This window comes from Monodon monoceros, unplaced genomic scaffold (genome assembly GCF_005190385.1).
Source record: "Monodon monoceros isolate NGI ecotype Baffin Bay Population unplaced genomic scaffold, NGI_Narwhal_1 Super_Scaffold_8, whole genome shotgun sequence".
Classification (NCBI taxonomy): domain Eukaryota; kingdom Metazoa; phylum Chordata; class Mammalia; order Artiodactyla; family Monodontidae; genus Monodon; species Monodon monoceros.
Window position 1 is genome coordinate 63,924,492 of NW_021703785.1, and position 20,897 is coordinate 63,945,388.

The following is a 20,897-nucleotide window of genomic DNA, read 5'->3' on the forward strand; positions in this document are numbered from 1 at the left end:
ATGGAGGAGGTCACCTGCTGGTCTGCACACTTGCAGATTATGTGATGGTGTTCTACTATAACTAGTATATATCCAGAATTCTATTGCCAGTATACAGCATACTACATTGTGCTTCTATTAAGAATCAATGTAGAGAATTTGCAAGTTAACAGAAGTACCCTGAAGCCAGTACGAAAAAGCACCGAGGCAGATGTTATGCACATTTTTTTCACTCCCTTAAGTTCATGAATTTTCTTTTCGTATTATGTTGTTTCACTTTAGTGGAGAGCTGCTGAATGTTAGGCTGAATTTTTTTTTTTTTTTTTTTTTTGCGGTACGCGGGCCTCTCACTGTTGTGGCCTCTCCCGTTGCGGAGCACAGGCTCCGGACGCGCAGGCTCAGCGGCCATGGCTCACGGGCCCAGCTGCTCCGCGGCATGTGGGATCTTCCCGGACCGGGGCATGAACCCATGTCCCCTGCATCGGCAGGCGGACTCTCAACCACTGCGCCACCACGGAAGCCCTAGGCTGAATTTTGTTTGTTGGTTTTCGTTAGTTTTTGACAGAATGACTGAAGCATTTTAGGTAGGACACTGAAGCCCGTGGGACCGTGGCAAAGCTTAGGGAGAGCACAGGGCTGGCTTACCCTGATAAACTGACACTGAATAACATATGATCAGGTGAAATTAAGAGGAGCAGTATTAAAGAAACAGGGTCCAAAGAAAACTTCCGTTGGACAAGACTGTTTTTTTGTAAAAATGCATTATGAACTGATCACAGGACTTTCTAAATTTCCATTCAAATCCATACAAATTAGCAATTTCCCTGATATTAGTGATATGATTTCATCTTGTGCTCCTTGTTGCACACCGTGTTAGCATAACAGTAGCACAGATATGCATACATTATCTTATTCGTCATCAAGAACTGAAATTAAATGATACCTACCTCTTGTAGCAACTGGTAACTGTGACTGTGAAATAAAAAAAAAACAAAGCAAAAAAACCCCCATAATCTGAGGAAGAACTAAATCTGCTACTATTATAAGCATGAAACCAAATTAATTAATTCACTCAGTAAACATTTTACTCGGTGACTATTTTATCTGTTTCTTATATGAATCTCTGCACTTTACAACACAATTACTTATTGTTTTAAATATGTAAACTAATGTGGGTGTATATTATAAATGTAGGCAATTGATAGAAAGCAGAATGTTGCTTCCACTCTGCATTTCCTGGAGCAAGGTGAGAGTAAGGTTAGGGCTTCCTCTTTGTTCTCTGCCACAGCACTGTTGCAGATGTGTTCTAGCTAATACTTGTCTGCCTCTCCACTAGTCCATAAACTCCAGAATGTAGGGTTTGAGTTTTTAAAAAAAAAAAAATGCCTCTGTATATTGGCATATTTTGTTTGTCCGATAGATATTTGTTGAAAGAACGAATGCATATGTGATAAAAATGCGATAAAATGAGAGCCAAATTTTAAAAGATGAACAAACCATAAGCCAAATAAAAAAGGAAAATTGCAGGATAGTCTTGTTGGAGGAAGAGGACTATGCCAAGGCACAGAAGTACACATGAGAGAGAGTGGCCTTGTGAATGTGCGTGTTAAACCACCAGACGGAAATATCTGTGGCCGACGAATGCACCTGCTTTATGTTCGTAAGTCTACTGTGATGAAAAATAGTGATGAGAATTTGGAGCCTTTTAACTACAGTCTTTTGTATATGAAAATAGACTGCTAAAGCAGTACCACTGTAAAATGCACAGTGTAAAATTCTAAAATTTTAAATTTATTACTGAGAGTTTATGTTAACCTAGGACACCTGATTACTCTCAGTGTTTTTTCTATGCATGTATATATACAGAGAGTCTAGACTGGCTGGGCAGAGCTATTTCTGGGATTGTAAGTAGGACCGTGGCATATTTAGTGCTCGGCCATTTTCTGGGTTACCATTCTACTTAAAAATCTATAGATTTTAATGAAAAAGAGGTCTTCCAATATATGTGTATTTTAAGAGAATAATTTGATGTTATTTATGTAACATATTTTCTATTACTTATGTAAATCAATGGCTGAAAATTAGACATAATAACTGTTTTTAAATTTTCTGATGAAGTTTCATAACTTAAGGAAAAACTGTCAAACTAAAATAAATAAAAAGCCAATTTACATTAACTCAGTAACAGCATAAAAATAGAGACTATACTTGAAGACACTAGCCTTTCACTAGAAATGATTTTCTAATTAAAGAAAAGATATAATGCTATTTTTGGAAAAACTACAAAGAAAGGAAGGTATCTTTAACATACATACACACACACACACACACACACACACACACAAATTGACTGCTGTCTACAGTCACAGCTCATGGTAATTAATCTATCCTGCATTTTTTGTTAATTCACTTTTAATAATCTTTGGAAGATTCTTTAAAAATAAATGCTTAGAAAAATTTAGTAAGTTTTAAATTACTAAAGCTTTATAGCACATTTTAAATCTAACAAATACAATCAACTATATAAACAGATGTTCTGACAGTTACATTAAAACCTTTTTATATAAAACTTTCCACATAAAAGCTTTGCAACATGGACAGTTAATATATTATTTTTCATTTGAATTAAAAATTCACCATGTATTTAAAACTCGCATGGATGAAGTTGGTACTCTGGGATTTTGCATTTATAAATTTTAGCCATGAATTAATATTATTACTTTAATTATTTTACTGAACACCTTTGTGAAATGAAAAAAAAAAAAAAACCCTGCTGTGTACCGAATTAACCAAAAAAGTGAAATATTTCCAAAATAATATCTGTTAAGTTCTGGCACATCTACGTACTTATTAATTTTTTTTAGGATAATTGAAATTTAGTAAATAACCTTGTGCTGTTATTTCCTTTTCCAGCAGTAATAGGTGCAGAATTTTTTTTACTAACTATGCTTCTAAGGACTTAACTTGGAAGATGAATATTAATTATCACAAGCCTATGACACTAATCTACTCAAACAATAAAAGTGAAGCACAGTAAATGAGATTTCAGAAACACTAGATATGTTTCTTCATTTAAAAAAAAAACTTTTAATTAAACCATCCAATTTAATGTTTTTATATGGCACTTTAGTTTTGAAGGTAAAGTGATCTAGAGACAGCTGACAAAGAAATTATAACTGCAATTCCTTGGTGAAAATGTTAATGACAGCAAAATATTGTTTAATTAGATGATTGCAGCATCTGGATTAGCACTCTTTAAGAGCGATGTTCCTGTGCTTGTCTGCTTCTTCGCACTTTACAGACGTTTTGTCATCTCTAGGTCATTAGGAAAGAATTTTTAATGATTTTTCTAGAAGCAAGCAGTTCAAGTTACATTTAATTAGATGACAATAATAAGCCCAACACATGCAGTAGCTAAATATATACATAATTAACCAGGGAGGGCTTGTACATCACAGAGTAAAAAAAGTAGAAAATGCTAAACAGGAGAAAAAGGTTGGGGTTGAGGAAGCTGTGCTGAATTCATTAGCCGATCATATGAAAAACAACTCAAAAACCTTTTAAAAAACCTCCCAAACCTAACGGGATCATTTACACTAAGCTATGTTAGCAGTCAATGTGCTATTTTTTTTTTTTTTTTAATGTAAGAATGCCAGATTTTAAGTCATGTTCATAGTATTATCTAATAAGGCATAAAATAGGCATAGGCTGTATCTTTTGGAACACAATAAACAGAAATTAGGTCAACTCTGGAAATTAGAGGCTGAACCCACATTTTTAGTTAAACTCTATGCATCACTAAAAATCTTCCAAAACTTAATGCTCTTCAAAAATTAAGAAAACAAAACCCAATTGTTTCAAAATAGTTAAATTATACCACAGTACTAAGCTAGACTTTCATGCAGTTTTTAAGATCATGATTTCAAATGCTATTTAATGAGATGGAAAAAGAAGAATGAACGTGTATGTGTAGCAGATTCCCAAAGATTACCACACACAGAAAAAGAAAAAAACAGAAAAATCACCAAAACGTTAATTATGATATTTATGGCTAGTCTTCAAGTAATTAAATTTTTAAATTACACTTTTCTATATTTCCACTTTTCTATAATGAGTATTTATTAAATATATAAATATAACAAAAGAAAGGCCATGAAAAAATTTATGGGCCTTTAGGTGTCCTCTCAAAACAGTATGTTTTCTGAATATTTGACAAGCTTCTTTTACTATGTAAAGTATCTTTACAAAACTTACATACATATAGGATAATGTGTTTATTTATATGCTCACAGGAGGGTCTAAAAATCTACATACTGTATTGTATTAATACTAGGACACTGCTGTTGTATGCTTTGTAGAGAGTCTTATTTTTAAAAGCAATTAAAAAGGAGAAAAGACAAATTGGCCAAGTATGAGAGACCTCAAGAAATGGAGAACAAGAAATGGGTCATAAAATGTATTTCACATTTCATGTTAAAAGAACATTTTGGAGAAAAAAGTACATCTGAGAGGGTAAGAGAGTTACTAGAATATTTTTATTGAAAATGTGAATTTATTAAGCCACATTGACCTATATTTTTAAAAACCAGAAGCCAGAAGCCAGAAAGGGTTGCTTCATCTTCTCAATCAGATTCTATTCTATAACTCTTCTCTTTAATCCAGGAAATTTAAAGCATCCCTCATCCAGCAATTCTAGTGAATTCACATAATCGTAAAATCATGCAAACACAGAGCATAAATATTAAGTCAGTTCAGTTTGATGAGCATTTATCAAGCAAAACTTTGACCTCATAATCTTACTGGAAAGAAGAGATACAGACATAAAATCCAAGGATGCATTATCTAAGTGCCAACATGGGTGGCACAGACAGCGCTATAGAAGGTGCGAACGCTACAGGAGATTAAGACAATTATCGTAAGGTAAATCTTTTAAGAATATATGTGTGAGGAGGTGGTTCTCAAAGTGCAAACCTTGGACCAGTGGCATCAGCATCACCTAGGTACTTGTTAGAAATACAAATTCTTGAGGCCCACCCTAAACCTACTGAATCAGAACCTGTTGGTTTCAGCAAGCCCTCCAGGTGATTCTGAGAACCACTCTAACCTAGATGGGGGGATGGTGGTTGTGTCACCCATGTCATGGCTGGTGGCCTTCTCCAGGATTATCCAGGAGTTGCCATGATCAGAAGAAAGCCCTTTCATGCAAGGTCATGTCTCCTTTCCAGGAGTCTGCATCCAATGACTGCAAAGTGGAGGTAATGAAGGCCTGGCCGCCTTGTCTCAGGGCAAGACACCTCTGAAGGGATCTGCTGAGGCCTTTGCTGCAATTACTCTGGGGTTCATTTTTCTCCTTCTGCCCGCTTCTACTTTCTTCCTCCCCTCACAGATGTTGATCCCAAGGACACTCTCCAATAAACTTCCTGCAAGCAAATCTCTGCCTCAGACTCTTTCTCTGGATCTGAGACCTAGGTGAACACAGTACTAGGGTCTACGTTAGAGATGATAATTCCAGGCCCAGATCTAGTACTAGAATATGCCTGTGGACAAAAGTCATGATGGTAAATAAACTTCAAAAGTTCTTCTGATGAAATATAAATTAAAAATGTCTAAAAATCGTTAATTGTTTCAGTCTTAAAAGTAGTTACAGATTAAGGCCAATGATTGGAGGTGAAATTGAATGGTGCCATGATATCCTGAGGCAGTATGGTATAGTAAGTGAGTGAAGCTCTACAACCAAACTACCTACATTAGAATCCTGACTTCTTCACTTACTAGCTCTGTGACTTGGGCGAGTTATTTAGTTCTCTGCACCTCATTTCCTCATTGGTGAAATGGGGATAGGAACTCTGGGGTTATTGTTAGGGTTAAATGAGTAAATACACATAAAACACTTAGAACCATATTTGCAACACTGTAAACTGCTCAGTAAACATTAACCATTATTTGCCTTTTTTTTTCTGAATGTTGATATTAATATTAAAGAACTGTATCAAAAAGAAATGATAAAACTAAACAAATAATAAAAAGGTTTTTCCTGAATCTTGATATTAAGAATAATTAAAGAGGGCTTCCCTGGTGGCGCAGTGGTTGAGAGTCCACCTGCCAATGAGGGGGACATGGGTTCATGCCCCGGTCTGGGAAGATCCCACATGCCGCGGAGCGGCTGGGTCTGTGAGCCATGGCCGCTGAGCCTGCGTGTCCGGAGCCTGTGCTCCGCAGCGGGAGAGGCCACAACAGTGAGAGGCCCGCGTACCGAAAAGAAAAACAGTAAGAAGAAAAAATAATAATAATTAAAGAAATGTTTAAAGAAGACTATGATAAGATATAAGCCAACCATTTCTTGCCTTTGGATTACCCAGGAAATTAAATATAATTTGTCAATAAGAACACTAACATTCTCTCAAGAAATGATAAATCTAAAGTTTCAATCAATTGACTTATAAGTATTTATTGAACAATAACTGTATCCCTAAAACTGTGCTATGAAACAACATGATCATTTAGTGGAACCCAGGTTAGTAAAAGTGGTATTGGTACAATTTAACATCTTTATAGTTCCCTTTATTCTAGGAACCTTCAGAGTCCTTTCTTTCGAGAACTCTGAAAAGTGTTCCATTAAGAGGAGATGAATGGATATATAATATTCTCCACAAATCAGGAAAACAGACAATTCTAACTGCTTCCTAAATAAGTACTCAATCATGGCTTTGGTGAAGCTTCTCTATAATACCATCACCCATATCTTTAATGCTGGTGCTCAGTATAAACTGGCACCCCTACTTAGAACTTCAGGATGATGGCAAAGGAAGAATTAGCAGGGATACATATATTCAGGGGGAGTACCTCAGGGTATTTATATTCATAACTTTTTCCAATTTGTCATTCTACTTCTGTATGAAGGTTCATTTTGTCTGGATAATCATCTACGTATGACAAAATTCTTAGAGTTCATTTAAAGCCCATCTTTTCTATGAGGCCTCCCTTGATTAGACTATTTCATACTAACCTTTCACTTCTCTAAACTTTCACTACAGTTAATGACACTTAATCACATGCTTTCTTGTATGTTCTAGATGTTTTCATATGCAAATCTTGTTCTGATAATTAGATCCTAAATGGCTAGAGCAATGATACTCAAACTGTGCATGAGAACCACCTAGAAGGCTCGCTAAAATGCAGAGCTGGGCCCCACTCAGAGTTTCTGATTCAGCAGGTTTGAGGGGTCTGAGAATTTGCATCTCCAAGTCCCCAGGCAATACTAATACTGCCAGTCAGGGGACCACACTTTGTCAACCACTAAACTAGAGCATATTACAGTGACTTCTACTTTTTATATAATGACATCGTGCATTAGATCCTTTACTTACTTTTTTTCTTTGCCATACCTGTTGTCACTACTCTAATCCAATTTTTGACTCCACATTTATTTTTCCCCCCTTGGAGTGGCTTTTGCTTACTTTCCAGTGAATTTGTACTCATATTTCAATTTTCAACTTAAATGTTGCCTGTGAGAAGCCTATGAAAAGACTATGAGAAGCTTTTCCTGTAAATGTAATGCCTTCTGGACCTAAGACTTCAAGTAGCTTTGTATATTTTCTCATTATAATAATTACAACTTTTTGCTGGAATTGCTGGTGTACATGTCTATTTTCCTGACTATACTATGACCCCTTCAAAGGCAAAAAAACATACTTTGCTTTCCTCTGAAGTGTCCGTGTGAAATAGAGTGTGTGGCACATAGTAAAGTGTTCAGTAACTATTTATTAAAATGATGAGCAAGTTGATTTCATATCTAGAGTCCTGTAAGGCTCTCCTAACAGCTCTCCCTAACTTTAAGGTATTTTATTTCTGATTCATGCCATATATAACTAGCAGTTTAATTGTCCTGAAATTCCATACTGCATTGCCTTCTACTACAGAACTATACAGACTCCTGGATTCAGGCTCTTCACAGTCTGGCTCTTACCTATAGCTCCAATAGCATCTCCTATTATTCTCTGCTACAGCCAAGAGATGATACTCATGTCCACTGAACACATAACACATATTCAACTGGGAGAAATTTGTAAAGCTCCGCTCTTTTTCTTCTCCTCAAACACATTCATAAAATTTCTGTACTCTGCTTAGCTCTGGCAGCATTCACCATTTATAGCACTTATTGAGCACTTACCATCAGCTGTCTTAAAATGCTCTCTTATGCATTTCATTCATCCATCTAGTTATAAGCGCTCTGTTCCGAGTTCCTACCTTATACTTCTTTTTATCGCATTGTCGACAACAGACAGACTTTAATGTTTAGTTATAATCATTGTAAAGAAAATACCCAATAAATTCTTAAAAGAAAAAACCCAGTGGTCTATATATTTTTTATGTCACAAAATAAAACAGACCCCAAGTACTCAAAAGAAGACAAGAAGACAGTCAAATTCCCCTTACAACCTGCATGTTCTGGCTCAGAAACCCACCTGTCTCAAACAGAAAAAAAGCCATGTCTATACTGCTCAGGGGCAGCTTTTAGAAGGGATCATGATGTTATCTCTATCAAACCGCAATCTTTCTAGAGATAGACAGAGAAACAAACCCCCAGAAAGCAGCAGGCATGAAGTGGGTGGTGGTTATAGGTGGAAGTATACCACATTGTGGGAAATGTGGCTGACATGAGTAAAAGGCAGTGAGAAGGGATGGAGACTAGAAGAATCCTTTAACACAGTGAACTAGATAACACTCCATCCAGAGGATAGACAGAGAGAATTCCATCTTAGAGTAGCAGAACCTTTTAGTAAGAATACCAGCTCCACTGGAAACTGAACTACAAATGAGGTACATCACACTGTCTTCCAGTGTTAATTCCAAAAGCTCCAAAGGGGTAGCACAGTCAAGGAAAAAAAAATCATGTGCTTATCTATGACATATGGTAGACAATGAGTCTTGATAGATCTTTCAAGATAGATAATAGAAAAACCTAACAGAGGGAATATGGAAGAATACTGCAGAAGAATGAAGAAAGAACATTATCCTGAAAAATCAGGTAAAGATCCATGTAGCTAAAAACAATATACTGTATTAAAGAGAAGAAAATTTTAATAGAGTTGAAATCCTTCCTAATATGCAAAAGTATATGGACTCCAAAAAATAAGCGTTTCATAGTAATATGGATTCTGGTAGTAAATTGTATTGACAAAGATAAGCAATGAATGAGAAGTAAATTGAGTTAAAGTTCTTATTTTGCGTAGGAGTGGTTTAAAATGTTGATTCATTTTTGAGTTCAAAAGGAAGAGAAATATATTTTAGAGGATTTTTAAAAAATTTAAACATATCAATATTAATTCTCTAGGAGAATTAATAGCAAAAGGCCTATGTTCTAAATCACTAAAAAAAGTAGGCAAAATTTATTTATGTGACCAAAGACAAACAAAACAATGTGAAAGGCAAGAAAATATTGAAAGCAATAGTATAATACAAGATGATATAAGACCAAACATATCAGTTACTAAAACAGATGGAGAGACTTCCCTGGTGGCACAGTGGTGAAGAATCCGCCTGCCAATGCAGGGGACATGGGTTTGAGCCCTAGTCCAGGAAGATCCCACATGCTGCAGAGCAACTAAGCCTGTGCGCCACAGCTACTGAGCCCGCCTGCCACAATAACTGACGCCTGTGTGCGTAGAGCCCGTGCTCCACAACAAAGAGAAGGCACCGCAAAGAGAAGCCCGCACACCGCAATGAATAGTAGCCCCCGCTCGCCGCAACTAGAGAAAGCCTGCTCAGCAACAAAGACCCAACACAGACAAAATTAAATAAATAAATAAATAATTTTTAAAAAGACAGATGGAAACAGATATCAAACATGGCTACTGAAAGATTTAAAGTACAAGATAGAGGTAAAACTTGAAATTCCACCTATGCTCTAGGACACAGAGTTGGCAGATCTGAGATTCTATCCCCTTCACTTTGGTAATGAAGCTTATGCTACATCATGCTGTTCACCTAAATATGCTAATGAAAAGGTTCTTTATATTTCAGATGTTTAAGTTCATTCTATCTCTATATGTAAATGTGTTAATTAAATAGTATAACACATTTCCTTTATCTTTGAGGAAGTAAATAGGTTTCTTTAAGATATATACATTGTATACACTGATATGTGAATATATATGAAATATGTCATGAAGATATATGTATATAATGGAGATGTGTGTATAAAATACAGAATAAAATTAATATATGTAATAAATCAGTTCTTTGGTTGTAGCTCTAGCATCCTATTAGCAAAGGAATTAACATTACAATATGTATTAAATGATTAAAATGCAAAACCATTTCAAGCAACTTTTTTATCCCTTTTTGTTGACAAATCAAATTCTCTTGTCTATGTAATATACATCTATATCATGCATATTTAATATATGCCATAGCATCCATATTCACACATATATGATAGATTAAAAAGAGGAATATTACAGTTATCCTTTTAAGCAATGATTCAGAGAACAGGGCTCTCAATTCATAGTTTTGAGCATTCATTCAAAAAAGAACAATGATCATAGGTAAGCATATGCATTTATGTAGTTTTAAATTCATCCGATTGTAAAAAGTTTGTGTAGAGCCTGATTTACAGAAGTAAACTCTTTGTAATTCAACATGAATAAGGGCTTTGGAGCTTAATTTAGTAAAAAAGAAAGAGGTACTTAAATCTCATAGAGAGGTTCAGCCACTGACAACCACTGATTTAGCAGAAAAACAAAGCCACTACCTTCTCTTAATTTACAAGCATGATACTGCTGAGGTTGATGGCAGTTACTCATCATTTAGAAATGTAATCTGATTTTATATTTCCATTTGAAGATTTTAAGAAAAAAAAATGCTGTAACCCAATCATGCCATAATCCAGGTGACATCTGTACTAGGCAGAATCCTGTTGTTATTCTCCTGTCTAGCTGCTACTGCTGAGAATGACAAAGTAGTGAAATTACATTTTCCCATTATTATTTCCAGACACTCTCTGGCAATGGTTTGTTGACTCTAATAAACCGTCAGACAAAGCTGTCAGCAAAGGAAATGGCAGAAGGAGAGCAAGAAAATGCCTCTTCAACAATAAATGCACCTAAACCTTGGTACTAGCTTGTATAGTTCCTGATAGCAGTTTAATGTGAGTGCTTCAATATTTATTCTAAGGCTGTATTTGAATTCTAAGGCGAACAATGCATTCCATCAAGTCACATTACCAAAGATTTTTGATGAACATAAACATATTATGAGATTAAAGAATAAGATGTCTTACCTGCTATAGTATTAAGAAACATCAAATATTCGAAGTTTGAAATTTCCCTTCTTTGCCAACGCTGAGTCATGTTGGAAGATTTATAAAGCTGTCGAGGAGTGGCTAGTGATATCCTCCTAGCAATTAAGCAAACCATAACAAAAAGTCTCTGTTAACTCATGACTTTTAAAAGTCCAATAATAACTAATGTATTGATTTGATATTATTGAATTTATGGTTTATCTTTCTGAGATAAATTACAAAATATATTTTAGCTGTAGATATTAGCAATATTTGAAAAATCTGTTATAGAGAAGATATATTTATTTACTGAGGATAAACCAATATGAAAGCACCTATTGGCATAATATGGCTCCAAGTGGGTATTTTATAAGTCAATAACAAAAAAAGGTGAAACTATGCTCAAAATAAGTCAAAGTAGCTTTTGAACACTACAGCAAACATACTCCATACTACAAAGCTAGGTAGACAGCTAGGTAGCTTAAAGGCATTTGACTTAACCTTTATATACTTAATACTGCCACTGAACTTTCCACGCCTGCCTCTGCCACACGTGCACAGCCTCTAACCACACGACACCCATCTCCCTATGAGGTCAGAAACAAACAACTGGGAACTTTGAAAATGTACGAATTCATAAGGGACATAGGAATATCGTAAGGGAGTATATCAGGATAATTTGTGTAAATTATGAACTTTTGAAGGTACAATGTGTTCCTATAAAAAATAATGAAAGCTGGCTGTATTTGTAGAAGTATGATAAGGCTAACTGAGTTTCTAAAACATTCATCACTTAAAATAGAAGTTCCCAAACTTTTTGTATTTATGCCACCTTTAGGGTCTCAGGAATTTTTTCATGGCGCCCCTAGCCCAAGAGAGACACCTAACAGTTCTGTTTATTACGTAGTTAGGTCTAAATAACTGAATACTTGAGCCTTAACAACTTAGTAGCTGTTTGAGAATATAATACTCAAAAATTGAAAGAAAAATAATATTTTATTTCATTCTTAACTAACGACAATTACTTAACTAAAGGAATGTATTGCACACCTGTTGGTCACTGCGCAACTTAAACCTTGGAATCATATCTGACACCACCACCTTCAATGCCTGTTCCACATGAATTTTCATGCAGCACTTTTTTTTTTTATTACCAGAGCAACCCCTATAAACTAGTTTCACATAGCTAAGATGGCATCAAAAAGAATGCAAGAATGCAGTCCTATCAAATGTTGAAACTTAGAACTAACTCAAGCTAAGAGTTTGTGCAGCGTCTAATAGATGTTGTTGTGTTTCCCTAAAAAATATTAAATGCCCTGCAGTAGCCCTGAGAGTGCACTGTGACATCTCAGGGCTCCGTGGTGCTTATTTTGGGAACTGCGGACCTAAGACTATTTTTGTCACCCATGTATTATTACCATATGTTTCTGTTCACATGGGATCTTAATAGGCATGGCAGGAGCTAAGATATATGTTAGTTGAGGTAAAGGAGGGAGGAAAGAAGAATGGGAAGAAACTTGTTATCTCAAATTCAAATCTGAATTAAGAATTTAAAAAATAATTATGTGTAACTCAATGTTTAAAATATTAACGTAACATGTTGTAGCAGCCTGGTCACATATTAACATTTTTGAAGAAATTTCCTAGTTACATATATTTGAGATAATAGATCCTACTGACTCCATAAGAACTACGTAAGTCTAATGATTCACTTCATTGCAATAGTAAAGGGTATATATATTTCATACTGCAATTCCATAATTCAGCGTACTTTTCAATTAATTGGTGATATGATTTTCACAGGGCTACTTAAAGGGCTTCCAGATTTTGATCCATACTGGCACCACTTTTCAAAATTTTCCAGATACATTCTCATTCATACAACTATTTATGTTATAAACTTTTGCCTTGATTCTGACTTTGTCATGCAACATGCTAAAATATTTTCTGAATTATCAAAGAATAAACTATGTTTATCCAATTTTTATTTGCTACTATTATAATTATGTGCTTAGTCCAACTTTTGCTGGACTACTATCATAAGCATGTTCTTGCTAATCTGACTAAAATCCTTACCTGCAGCACATGCTTAGCCTGCTAAAAGCAATGTATATAATAAAGTTGTACATTTATTTGTTGACATTTTAAACCTAGACAACTTAAGAAGAAAATTGCTGATCTGGAAATAATTCTGAGCACCAAAAACGCTCAAAAACCAAGACCAAACAAATCCCGATAAGGGGAAATACAAGGAATCATGGGAGAAAGTTATCATGTCATTCTTAGAGTATGCAGTGGTGAAGAAAAATATGGGCAAACGAAATGAATTTAGAAAATCAGATTACTATTAGCAAGTTCAGGGAAAGGATCAGCTTTTCCTGTTTACTGCTTTCTCTTTTCTACTATAAACTCACTGAGAGCAGGAACTGTTTTACATACTGTTATGTCCTTAGCATTTAGCAATGCTTGACCTAGGGTCTCAATAAGTGTATACCAAATGACTTGAATTATTGGACATCTATCCTAAAATTAAAAAATGGCTAAAGAGAGATGAAATTCAAAAAAAAATTAAATAATTCAATCATAAGGAGAAGCAAAATGGGAAACAGTAAATCAATAGGGCTATTCAAAATATCCTATAAAAATTTATATATTAGAATGAGGATAGTTGGTACATATTTGGGCTACGGTAAAATGCTTTTAGAATTGGGGGATAAGAAGAAGATAAAATTGCCCTGTGGAAAAAAATATTAAGTACCATAACAAATGGTGACCATTTAAAATCATTAACTCTATGTATGCAACCAGGTATATTCTTAGTAAGTAAAGAATCTAACTAAATCCAAAATTTATTGATTGTAATGACTGTCTGAATAGAAAATACATTAACCAAATAATGGCAATCACTATGGAGTCTAGAAAATGGTCAAGTTTTTTGTCAGTATTTTTCTTTTGTTATGCAGGGGTAAAGGTATTGTTCTTTTGACCAATGCGGATCACTTTGATAGAAGACACAAAATAGAAATTAAGAGAGTGGGCTATGATCTTGGGCAAGATAAGTAACTTCCCTAACCAAAAATTTCCTATCTGTAAAATGGGATAAGAATACCATTAAGAATCCACATTAAGGGGCTTCCCTGGTGGCGCAGCGGTTGAGAGTCTGCCTGTCGATGCAGGGGACACGGGTTCGTGTCCCGGTCGGGGAAGAACCCACATGCCGCAGAGCGGCTGGTCCCGTGAGCCATGGCCGCTGAGCCTGCGCGTCCGGAGCCTGTGCTCCGCAACGGGAGAGACCGCAACAGTGAGAGGCCCGCGTACCGCAAAAAAAAAAAAAAAAAACACATTAAGAACATGGTTGTTTTAAGAATTAAGGGCTGAGAGCCCCTCTGCCATGTGAGGACACATTGAGAAGGTAACCATCTATGAACCTGGAGTTGGGATCTCACCAGACACCAAATCTACTGGTGCCTTGATCTTGGACTTTCTAGCCTCCAGAATTGCCAGAAATAAACATCTGTTGTTTATAAGCCCAAAACAAACAAACAAAAAAGAATTAAAGGAAATAAGGCTTATAAACTAAAACACAAAGTATAGTCCCTGGCACATGGAGAGTGCTCAGCAAATGAGACCCATGGATATAAGTTAAAGGGGCATTCATTAGGCTATGCTAGTTTAGTGGAAATATTCCTTCTGTTCTAAATTTTTGGAATGCGATCTCTTCGGTGGGCTTGCCCAAAAAGTGGCCTAAATGATATGTGAAGCCAATTTTCTGGCGGTATACCTGCTTTGGAGTTTGATCATTTTTGTTTGTTTCTAAAGCAGTCTCCTATGGGCTTAGCTTAGAGGAAGTACCCTAGAGTTTGATAAATTCTGCTTTAAACTGACAAAACCCAATGTCAAAAAAACAAAGCAAAGAATGGATCCCTTGGTGATTTTACCAAGATACTCTCAGCTGGAAGGTTTCTACTTGTAGGAGCCAGACATCATTGCTTTCCTTTGACAATTCTCTAAGTGTAACAGGATCTTACATATCACACACACATATATTTATACAAGTATGTGTCTACGTCCATTTACCTACCCACCTACCTACCTACTTCCTCACCTACCTACCTATCTATATCTGTGTATGCATGCATGTATGTGTATAGTGTATATGTGTGTTCACTGTTCACAAAGTGCCTTCATTTTATGATCTCAAGACATTCGTAAAACACCTCTTTGCAAAGATACTGTTCCCATTTTATAGCAGATGAAAGTGTCATTCCCCTTGCCTTATGTTATTCATTCTTTCAACATATACGTATTGAGTTCCTACTAAGTATCAGGCTCTATCACTGCCAGTTGTATCAGGTCTAAGCCTAGATTCAGTGTTCCTCTTACCCCCATCTGCTACTTCTAAGTCTATATATCACATGAAGTATACAAAACTGAATTTTTAAGTATTTTATTAGGAAACTAATAATGAGTTGAGCCTTTGGGGGGAAAGCCAAGGGGACAACAAAAGAGTGTTTTAAGATAGAATTTCCAAACTTACTAAACATCTATTTTGTTTCCAGTTTTTCTATCAAGAAGAATGATCTTCCAAAAATTAAAGAGAGACCAAATGTGGTTAAAAGGAAAATAATGTTCATAGAAGGTAAGGAATATAGTACAAGAGCTTCTGGTTGTTTTTAATGAATTCAGGTCTGGACGAGTCTAAGAGTACTAAAGGAAATTAGAAGACTCTATTGGTAATCTTGGAAGAATCATGATCATTGAGAAATATGCCAGGAGGCGGATGATTTTTTTTTTTTTTTTTTTTTTTGCAGTACGCGGGCCTCTCACTGCTGTGGCCTCTCCCGTTGCGGAGCACAGGCTCTGGACGCGCAGGCTCAGCGGCCATGGCTCATGGGCCCACCCGCTCCGCGGCATGTGGGATCTTCCCGGACCGGGGCACGTACCCGTGTCCCCTGCATCGGCAGGCGGACTCTCAACCACTGCGCCACCAGGGAAGCCCAGATGATTATTTTTTAAAAGGAAAAAGTTAGGCCTATTTGTGAGTTCCTAATGTCAATTCCTGGAAAAATTCTAGACTTGATTAAACAATTTGTAAGTACTTGGGAAAGGAAGTAGTGATTACTATGAGTCAGCTTAGATTCAATAACAAGTCTTGCAAAACTAACTTCATTTTCTTTTTTTGACAGATTGAATGCATTTTTCTTTTGACCTGTATTTTATATAAGTACTTCATTATCTACTAATGTCTTAATTTAATATTGTCATTCAACTAGCAAATATCCTAGGCATGTGCATACATGTCAGTGAATCGGTCTTACACTGTAAACTTAATACGAGAATAGATACTTTGTAATGCAGGGTAACTCCAGTTGAGTAGCACTTAAAAAGCACCTTTGCAATTAGGCAGTGTGCTAAGTATTGTAGATTAAAAGATAAATGAGACACAGTCCCTGTCTTTTACATGTCTGTAGCCTGTTTAAGAGAAGATAGACAAAGATTAGTTTTCTCTTCCATGCATGCAGTGCTCTGCGACAATTCCCAGGGACTTAATGATCTATGTGGAAGACACTGTTGCTTGTCTGTCCAAAGCCCACACAGAAAATGTATTTTTTTCAGGTAGGAAGTGGCAGGGAGTTGAGATATATTTCTCCTTGAATTCTAGGGGATGGTTTGGCTTCGTGTTCAGCATTCAGTGATTGTTTTAGGGGCAGGAAGGTGACCCCATTCTGGCCAAAGGGACCTGAGATAAAAATTGCTAAAGGCTTCTAAATATACTCTGTCCTAAAACACAGAGGTTCAAGAAGAAATCCTTTGTGTCTTTTTCCTACTTGAAAGCAGTTGTGTGAAGATGTGGTGTCTGGAGCAGTGGTGGTTATTTTGTGAATATGAGGCCAACTGAGAGTCCTGACATCACTGAACCTCTGAGCCAATACTAGCAACTCCTTCTTAACTCCACATCTTTCATAAAGCAACCCCCCCGAAGCAAAACCCTTATTGCTTAAGCCACTTTTAGTTAGGTATTCAGTTACTTGGAGCCGAAAACCAGCTAACTGATATTAGTGATAAACATAATTACTATGTTTTCTACTTAGAATAGTATTTTTCAATAAAATAAGATTTCAAAATAATGCTTTTAAAATACCAAGATGAGAGATTTAAGAATGATTAAAATCACATCATAATTAATGACTATTAATCTCAAACTCTGAGAGTTTTATTACTTTAATGGAGAAGCATTTATACATAGCATTTATAAAAACAATTTATATCTTTTGTAAGATCTTCAGCAAAAATGTCTTAATTATGTGCCAGCTATAATATGCAATCAACTTTTTTACTTCCTCATTTATATATGTGTTAAATAAAATTATGCCCTATTCTGTCATTCTTAAAATAGCTGTTTTCATAACCTCTTTCCCTACAAATGACCTGCAGAGGAAGACAATTCCTTGATTTTCAAAATAATTATAGTGGTATAAACTTATTTAGATTTCTGTCATATTGAGATTGAAATAAGTTAACAAACCATAGATAATGTGTAATGTGATATAATTACCTGGCTTGCGGCAAACCATAGCTGGTCCCTACTCCAACCCGAGGCAAGCTATAGACGACTTTTTTTACTGTTGCTTGATCAGGGAAATTAAACATAACTGAGGCTGTGGTAAGAAGAAAAAACATGATTTAGAAAACCACAGGAGAGCTAACCATCAATTTCAGAAATCATTTTCAAGTGCCCTTCATGATTTATTGGTAAAGGTAATGAATCTTCATGGAAAATCAGATTTCTGTGTAACTTTATCCATGAGAAATCTAGGATTAATGTTTTCAAGCAAATTAATTCTTTTTGTATTTTTACTTTAGCGAGGGCATATCAAAGAAGGAAATAAAACAAAAAAGTATCAAGTCAGTATCACACCATGTAAATGAATAACATCCAAATACGAGCACATTTTCTTTCAAAATATTTAAGGGGACTTACTTCGGTTCGCCATAAATACTTCCAAAGCAGTGTTTTGTAGAAGATAACGCCTTGAAAATACAGCTCGTATCTCGCTGAACATCCATTTTCCATGAAGTCCCTCAGTGTATGCAAGAACCTAAAATGAATAGTTGAAAGGGAAGTGTCAGTCAGTTAAATACGTGTCTAAGCTCAGTGTGACAATATCTTAGACAGTGCTGTATAAAACTCAGTAAATTAGGGATTATCTTCCTGAATTCATGATATATCACAATATTGCCAATCATTTGATTCTGTATATTTGCAAATTTTCTACCTTTCTAAACTTTTAGTTGGCTCATGAAGAAATGAAGGAACATAAAAGTTATATGTTCAAGGTGACCCTGTGACTTAAAATAGAAAACGTGTTATGCTTTTGTGGTCTTCTGGACCACGTGGCCTGACATACACTTTTGGTTCTTTTCTAATGTCACTTTTCCTCCCTCTTCCTTGCTTAACGAAAGCCCACTTAGCCCCAAAGTGTCCATGTGGTCAGCCCCAGGCAAGGGACCATGACTGATCTAAGCCAGGGGTCAAAGAACATTTTTGGTAAAAGGCCAAATAGTAAAAATTTTAGGCCTTGCAGGCCATCTGTCCTTCTCACAACTATTCAGCTTTGCCACTGTGGTGTGAAAGCAATCACAGCCAATGTGCAAATAAATGGGCATGACCTTATTTATAACAATGGCCTGAATTTGTTTCTGAGGTCAGAGTTTGTCTGATCCATGGTCTAAGCTAATCATGATAAAGTTATTCTTTGCTTTTTCCAAATTCCCTTGCATCTAGGGGCAAGGACATTTGACCCAGAACTGGCTAATGAGAACAAAACCAGTCATTTGGGGATGTTTCAGAAAAGCTGATAAAATGAGTCATATGTAGCTGGCACACTCCTTTCTCTTCCTTGCTTGAATGGAGATATAATGGCAGAAACTATAGCAGCAATTGTGTAGCCATTAGAGGAAGGCCAAGGGAATCCCAGCAAGGTTGGCGCTAATATTGTTACTGAAACAGTCTCAGCAACTATCCATATCTGGACTTATTCTTCCATGATACAGATAAATCCATATTTGATTAACCCACTGCAATCAAATCTGCAACACTTTCCTTCCTGATAACACCAATGTATTTTAACAATACATAAACACATTCTCTACTTGCACTGGTGTACCCTGTATATTCTACTACACTTATATTTGCTTCGGTGAAAGCAGAAACTAGTTACTGAGTTTTACATACATGATATTCCTTAAGGTTTGAGAACAAGTTATGAAGTCCTTTTTCACATTTCCTTTCTCTAGGAATTATATATCTCTGTGTGTATATTATATATTATATAATTATAATTATATATAATCTATTCATCTTTTTATTGTTTGAAAATTCCATTTTCTAGCTCCTTAATTCAGTTTTCGTCGTTCTCTACACACTGGAAGGTTTTGGGAGGCAGTCAGACATCTGTTTAAATCATGAAACATTTTGAAGGCAGTCACAGACCTATTTAAAACTTGGCTCTGCTATTTACTAGCTATAGGAACTTGGAAAAATTATTTAACTCTATCTGATTTTTGTCACCTGAAAAACAGTGATAATAATACTCATTACTGGTTAATTTAAGTGGAGACAAGGAATGTAAAGTGCATGGCCTAGCTATTGTTTAAGTTCTGTTTATATGTCCTTTCTGTTGAGCATAAAGTGACAACTGTTTTTCAGTTTCTACATGTAAAACTTCTTTTTATACATTTCACAAAAGGATTACAGTGACTTGCCACAATTTACATTAATACATTCTTACCTGGGTGCAACAGTTTCCAGATTTGAATTTCATAGACTAGCATAATTTTCTTTAAATGGAAAGAGTACTAATACAGGGTTGATAACTCTTATTTTGTCAGGTAGGAATAATTTTAAGACAGAACAGCCACAACAACAAAAACTATCTTTCACTATGACCATTATTTCACTAATATATGTATATTTTATATATATATATATATATATATATATATATATATATATAAAGGCCATTTGAAAACCCAAAGAGTAAAATGAGTATAATCTCAGAAAAAAGGAGAGATCTTCCCATGAAAGCTGTGTTGGCACCCTTATACTAAATCTGGTATGCCAGGAGGATGGATGGAGATTATATATATATAATGTATATTATATATAATATTTTATATATTATATTATATATAAAATATGTATAATATTTACATATAATATGCATATTAGGCTGTATACTATAGAGAGATATATTAGTGTGTGGTATATGTATAAACACATATATACACACACTAATATTATCTTTCTCTTTGGGAACCATGATGCAGTGAACATTTGACCAAGTATTCCTTTCCATTAAGCATGTTTATCAGTTTATTTTACTTCTAGCAGGCAGGTGGCTCTCAAACACACAGAAGTTGGTTTGACTCCTTAAGTGCCCCATGCAAAACTCTCTTACCAACTGCGCCAGTTATCAAATTATTGCTTCCCAGCTCCAAATTCACCCTTAATTGTTTATCTTGTGAAAGTGAATCTGTGCCCTTTATTTTCCTTTGCTAGCCGACACCATGTCGAGGTCTATCAGGAAAGGACTCTGAAGAGATGATGCAGAAGAAAGGGGGTTTTCTTCCTGGT

At 35.6% G+C, this 20,897-nt stretch overlaps 1 protein-coding gene across 6 annotated transcripts in view; it reads right to left on the reverse strand.

The window, feature by feature from the left end:
• NBEA (neurobeachin) overlaps window positions 1-20,897 on the reverse strand; it is a 618,768-nt gene that overhangs the window by 98,515 nt on the left and 499,356 nt on the right. For all 6 annotated transcript variants that reach the window (XM_029209906.1, XM_029209902.1, XM_029209901.1 and 3 more), the window contains 3 exons: window positions 18,243-18,360; window positions 17,817-17,919; window positions 11,261-11,376 (listed from right to left, as the gene is read on the reverse strand). In XM_029209906.1, the coding sequence (XP_029065739.1) occupies window positions 11,261-11,376; window positions 17,817-17,919; window positions 18,243-18,360 (337 nt within the window). The remainder of the gene's footprint in view (window positions 1-11,260; window positions 11,377-17,816; window positions 17,920-18,242; window positions 18,361-20,897) is intronic.